At 38.5% G+C, this 6806-nt stretch overlaps 1 protein-coding gene across 1 annotated transcript in view; it reads right to left on the reverse strand.

The window, feature by feature from the left end:
- The window catches only part of RAB27B (RAB27B, member RAS oncogene family), a 14588-nt gene extending 8045 nt beyond the window's left edge, over positions 1 to 6543 (reverse strand). The window contains exons 1-2 of the mRNA XM_017498024.2: positions 6247 to 6543; positions 4578 to 4663 (exon numbers count right to left, since the gene is read on the reverse strand). Of these exons, the coding sequence (XP_017353513.1) occupies positions 4578 to 4663; positions 6247 to 6399 (239 nt within the window). The 5' untranslated portion in view covers positions 6400 to 6543. The remainder of the gene's footprint in view (positions 1 to 4577; positions 4664 to 6246) is intronic.
- Positions 6544 to 6806: the final 263 nt, after the last annotated feature.

Below are 6806 nucleotides of genomic sequence, written 5' to 3' on the forward strand. Positions count from 1 at the left end.
TTTGGCTCGTGGGCATTTCATGGTCTACAATTAAAATGTAAAGCACTTTAGAGTGGGCACTTTAACTTATACTTTCCATCTTTCTTGTCTCTGCCCAGAAGAAAGCTTGCCTGAAAATGAATGCCTGTGATGATATGAAGAAAACCACAACTTGTTAGCTACAGGAAATGGAATTCTTTTGTAGGGAAAAATATTGATGACAAAACTCTTTTTAAAAAGCACTGTTTTGGGGTAAAACTGAGCTTCAGGTTGGCATCTAGGATTCACAAGGAAAAGGAAGTTGATTGGGTGACCGAGTGAGGGTCAGGACAGAAAAGACATAGTCATTGGGGAAAGAAAGAAAGAACTCTCATTATTAATCAAGATTTTGGAGAAATTTGCTCTTTCGTGTGCAATGCAAAGTTTTCCCTCCCTGGTCAGCTTTCCATGCCCCCACCCCCGACCCCACACACTACCAACCATCTTCAGTGAGGTTAAAGATGTGCTGAGATTCACTTCAATATGAGCAATGGGCAAAACCAGAGACCACATATAGGGACCAGAGAAGGTTTTGAATTTGGCAGTGGGTTTTTAGAAAGGCACATAGCTTTGAACTAGCGATATCGCTTCCTATCCTAAATGTTCTTCTAATTTTTGGTCTCCTATTTTAGCCTATTATTAGATCCTTTGTGTTGGTTTCCTCAGAGTTCTATTCCTGACCCCTCTCCCTCTATACACATTCACTGGATAATCTTATCCACTTCACTGGCTCCATTGTAGCCTGTAAATTGAGAAGCCCAAAATTAGAAATCTAGCGCTTCCCCGCCTTTCACACTGGGTGCCTAATTACTTGTTGGATACTTCCAACTGGAGGAAACTCAGGTACCTCCAACTTCACACATCCAAAACCAAACTGGCTACTCTTCTTGATTTATTTTCTGTCTATGATATCACCATCCTGGTTGCCATGATCCCTTCCTCCTTCACTTGCTGTCTACAGTTAACACGTCTTTTGACCTTCTCATTTCTTACTCTGCCCCCGCTCTACTTCCAAACTCATTTTCTCTCACCTGGACAACTTCAACAGCTTTCTCATTAGGCTTCCTGTATCCAGTTTTTTTGGGACCCTACTCCTATCACCACTCCATGTCTTCCCATAGATTATATCAATGCTCCATGAAAGACATTTTAATGATTATACATCACTCGTAAGCCAACGCGCAAACTCCTTAAAAAGCTGTCAAGGATCTGCAGGAAGTGATCTTTGTTCATCTATCCAGCTCCATCTCTTTGACTACCCACAGACATGCTGATCTTTTAGTTCTTAGAAAGTTCACTCTGCTCCCCTGGGCTTTCACACATGCTGGTCTTTCTGTGGGTTACCTTGCCTTTGTGCTTCCTTTACTTCCTACCCCTTCCTTTATCCAGGATAGCACTCACTCATACATTGTGCATGAGTACATTCATAATGGTATCAGAGGAAATATCATTTCTCCAAGGGACCTTCCCAACACTGCATGTGGGCTATAGGCTCCTCCTGGTGGGCCTGCCTATACCTTTGTTTTCATGTTACTATTCTAAGGTTCCATTGCAATTGTTTTTTCATCCAAATTCTATCTTAGACTGTAAGCTCCAAGGGGAAGGGAGCTATGTTTCTAACTTGCTATTTGTCGTATTTTTATGGCTCAGAACATGGTATTTGCTCACTAAATATTTCAGAAATTAAATAGTGCAAGAGAAAGAAAGAAACAGTAAAAGATATACAATTATTAAATGTTTTAATTGACTGCAACAGAGAATGATAGTTTTCATACCAAAAGATGGGAGAAGAGATATTTTCACTGCTATTTATTTCCAAAGTAGGATTTGTTTGTAGGGCATCATCATGATCTAAAAATGTAGAGCAGAAATACCAAAAAAATTTATTCAATTTCTTCTTGTGGATTTGTTTCTACCATTCCTTGGAAGCCCACAGAGATTACAACATTTTATTGAATAGTTCTCCCTCTTTGGAAACTAGCTGTACCCACAAAATTGTCTCCTACTCAACCATAATTGTGTCATGCCAGGAAAACTCTCTTTGTTCTCTCTTTAAGTGTGTATGTCTCATTTGAGGACAAGGCTGTGTGTTATTCCCTGTCATTGCCCAGAGTGTATGACAAAGTTACTCACAAACATGCTTGCCACAGTGATCTGATTGGGGCAAACACTTTCTCCTCCACAGCAGCATGGATAGAACGCGCTTGTTCCAGAGCAGTAACAGATATCCTGGTCATTTCTGTCTAGTATCTTTGATATTCCCTACTCCCCCCACCCCTGGGGAGACAAGTAATTCATTTCCAGCCTTCCCTACCCATCTCATTCTGTCTGTTGAGTCAGCTGGGTGAAGGAAACCAGTAAAACCATGTTCCAAAGAGTTAAAGAAACCAATGACGAACAGAAATTGAGTTTGCAGAATGGCAGATAAAGAAGGAAATAACTTGCTGAAACAATGAAACTTCCTCTGCTTATGAGATTAGAGAGCTGGCTGAAATCGATTGGAACCGATATGGCCAACTGGAATCTGTACAGAATGAGCTTGCTAATGTCACAGCCTGAATTTTTAACCACGTGTTTCCCACTAACTTCCCTTGCATTTCCACATGTGACCCTTGAGATAGCATGCAGACATAAGTGCACATGTCCAAGGACTTTCCAGCTACCAATCACCTGTTAATCTCAGAACCCACCACCCTGCCCCAACCTTTTCTAAAAAAATACTGCTTCAAAAGCCAGAACAAAAAGACAGATTTGAGCTTGACACTCCTGTCTCCCTGTGAGTCAATTTGCAATAAAAACCTTTCCTTTTCTCAAAATCCAGTGCCATAGTATTGGCTTCTAGTGCATTGAGCAGCATGCTACCATTTGCTTGAGGATACTAGGATCACAGAAGAAACAGACCCCAAAGTCAATTATCGCTCTTCCCAGTCACTGGGAATGAAGGCTGTGCCCTACATCCTTTAGGTTTCCTTAAGGGCCATGGGTTTTCTCTTCCTTCCCATGATGTGGCTTCTATCAATATCCATTATCTTCCATGGATTGCACTGCCAGATGTCCTTAGGCACAGGGCTGAGGTGTGAGACATTGCTTATCTTGTTGCTTAGTTACACCTTGTATATACACACAGAATGCAAAATTCTCAAGGGATGAATAACCCAAGTGCTACAAAGACTGCCCTGAGTCTTCCCCATTTCCCCCATAGAGCAGCTGCCTTCAGGGGACAGACAGAGAAGGCTGCCATCACGCAAGGCTGACATATCATGTGTGAGGACATATGGGAACCACATTTTCTCATATTACTTCTTCAAAAATGAATTAAAGTGCTCTATAAAACATACATCTTTGTGACAACAAAACTGACATATGAACAGAGATTCTTGTAAGGAATGGCTTCAGAGGAACCAGCAGTGTTGAAGGGTGTGTGTAAATGGAATTCACAGTCAAAAAAGCTAACAGAGAGGGCCCAGCACCTCTCCTGGCGTTTACACTCACTGAAAGCGAGAACACTTTGGATGCATTTCAAAGACGGAAGTGTTTACAAGCATAAGCATTATAAGACATACGATGCAGAATTTGGAGGTATGTGCCTTCTAAATATCCTCTCTGCCAAGTTTTTGCCACTTTTAATTTAATCTAATATTGAAAAGCTTCATTAGCTTAGGGTCTTTTGCACTTGGAAACTTTGGTTCCCCCAAAAATATTTTTTCACCTAACAATGGAATAATACCTCCAGCTCTTAGGAATTAGCACCACTATCTACCGAGTATTATCTTGGACACTGTACCAATGCTGAAAAGCCAGGCAAGATCTCCACACCTGTAAAGCTGACAATTTTATTGGAATGAGAAGGCCCCAAGCAAATCAGTGGACAACAGTTAAAGATACAAATAGAATATTAATCTTACGACAAGGTGGGATATAATTACTTTAGGCCTTAATGGTGAAATAACTGGTGTTTGCAGGAGTTCAGAGGAAAAGTGAGAGTTTGTTTCAGCTGGGGTGTTCAGACAGGCTTCATAGAGGAGATGAAAGATGAACTGGGCCTGGTGCAAGGAGAGGATCAGAAAAAATGGGAAGAGAGTAAAATATTCTAGCTGGAGGGTAATTGTTTACAATCAAAGTCTGAAAGGACAAAGCCAGTCACATGGTATGGGACAAAGAAGCTGTGCTGAAATAACAGAGAGAGACAAGAAAGATCTTAACATTCTTTCTTCAACTCCCTCTTCAAGTGGCACTTATAACAGCGTTTATCTCCTATCTTCATTCAATTAAATTACGGAGAACCCCTTTTTTTCTTCTAAAAAGTGCAAAGACAATGCATAACAAGAATCTTCAGAGATACATTTGAAAGTCTGATTTTTGAAATTTGTACCAACTGCACAATGCTACTGTGGTTAATTAATTACAAATCATTTATTTTTATTTCTGGATATTAATGTCTAATTTGAAACCAGGAGAAGAGTTGTATATTATTTGTTTTTCAAGTTTGCATATAGCATTCATTTTAAAGTAAGTTTTTCTAAGCTATGTGTAGCTACAAATAAAGCAATTTACATTACCGCTCTTGTCCTGCAGTGTCCCAAAGCTGCAGATGCACTTTAAATGCTTTCCCTGAAGATCCATTTGGTCCTTGTGTATTATAAACCTGAAATATATAATGTTCATTAGTTGAGGTTGCTTTGGATTTTGTCAACACTCAAATTCTCTGGGTTCACTCAGCATGTTTTTTCTCAATTACTATAATCAAAGTTCATAGTGCAGAATAAATATTTGCTCTATTTTTTTCCAGAATTATCACATGTACTCTCACTTTTAAATGTCAAGTGCAAGTATGATTTTCAACACAGTTTAGGCATATTGCAAACTTAAATTAGACGCCTTCTGTCATTTTCTCATGAGGCAGCAAACATCAGATTTAGGACCCAAGTTCTAGGTTCAAATACAAACTCTTCATTTAACCTCTTTGAGGCTTATTTTCTTATCTCTAAATAGAGATCCGACCACTTCCTACTTTATAGTTACTTCAAACTGCAAAATTTAGTGAAATCACAGATGTTAAAGCATTTTTAAAACAGTAAAGTGTTTTATAAATACACAAATATCCTTTACTGAAAAACAGACTTTCAAAATGCACAGAATGTCTCAATAAGTTGACACAGGATATTTTAAGCCTTTCTTCACTAGTCATTTAGTCAAAGGTTCTTTTTAGGTAAGTTTAAATTTTTTTAAAAAATTCTGGCCTTTTTATTGTTGAAGGAAAGCCTAAAACATTTAATATTTACTCAGTTATCTTAGGTATAGCTTAGTGAATATGTTTTAAAGGGAAAATTTCTAAGGACATGTACCCCTATAAAGGAAAGGATGGAAGGCAGGAAAACGCTGAATGGGTTATTAGGGAGTTTGCTAAGCCCACAGGACCATGTACTGACTTTCAGATAAGGTCCAGCCCATTATAAGAAACATGATTCAACTTGCCAGGCAATGGCTTCCAACTACCATTCTTTTGTTTTCTTCCCCAGTTCTCAAGGAATAAGTAGATTTGTGACATCAACTGGAAGCCACAGCCATTTGGCAATCAAGAATACCCAGGGTGGCAGTAAATCTGGCTGAGCTTCTGTGCCTATGCTACACATCTCACATGTCACAATATCCTTATTCCTGTCAATAGCGTCTAGCATAGGAGAAGGAAGTGGTTGTGATTCTCACTTAAACTCCCTTATCTTGGAAAATAGCATGATTGGTCTCACATTCTGTTCATAAGAAGCCAGTGATTGATGGCTGAGTCTACACATAAATAAAAATGCAGCAAGAACTTACAAAGCTCATGTTCCAGATATTTGCCAATCATGCTTTTAACTTCTTTCTTAAGAGTGGGGAAATGATCACTTGCTCTTATTGAGGAATTTAACTCAGATCAGAGTTAATGTTTTTAGGTTCTAATAATTCAAGTTTTGAAAGATTTCTTAAGAATTCATGGAAAACACACATACAAATCTGTAAAATATTGACTTGGGTTGCCTTGTGTAATTTGGGAGACGAGAGAGCGCCACTTAATATTCTTTTAAGAAAAATGTTATTTATATCTGAAAAGTAGTAAATAATATTCTAAAATAAAGTAACAGGTTATGAATTTCATGTGACAAAAGACAGACTCGAATGCAATCAACATAGCTTCTGGATTCTTATTTTATATAGGGGGATGGATGACAAGTACGATTAAAAACTCACCACACGTTTTTCCCGAAAGTCTATTCCTACTGTAGTGATGAATTTGGGATTGAATTTATTGTCTGTGTATCTGTAAAGAAATGTTGTCTTCCCCACCCCTGAATCTCCGAGGGCCAGGAGTTTGATCAGATAATCATAGTCTCCATCGGTCATAGTGATGGTCTTGGTCGGTCTGTATAGGAGAGGGAAAAAAACTGTTATGATTAAAGTTGATTTTCCTTTGCCTTATATCAAAATACAACACAAATTTAATTTTCAGGGTTAAAAAGTCTAATACCTCTATTCTGCCATATTCAAAATTAACTTGATCAAAGCAGCTTTTGGGGTGAAGGTACATCTAGTATTTCACTGGGTACAAATCTTTTTACATCACATCATCTAATATGGAAAAATATGCAAAATACCAGTTGCCACAGTATATTAGTCTGTTCTTATGCTGCTGTAAAGAACTGCCTGAGACTTGGTAGTTTATAAAGGAAAGATGTTTGACTTACAGTTCCACAGTTGCACATGGCTAGGGAGGCCTCAAAAAACTTATAATCATGGCAGAAGGAATCTCT

The sequence above is a fragment of the Cebus imitator genome, unplaced genomic scaffold (assembly GCF_001604975.1).
Source record: "Cebus imitator isolate Cc_AM_T3 unplaced genomic scaffold, Cebus_imitator-1.0 Scaffold236, whole genome shotgun sequence".
Classification (NCBI taxonomy): domain Eukaryota; kingdom Metazoa; phylum Chordata; class Mammalia; order Primates; family Cebidae; genus Cebus; species Cebus imitator.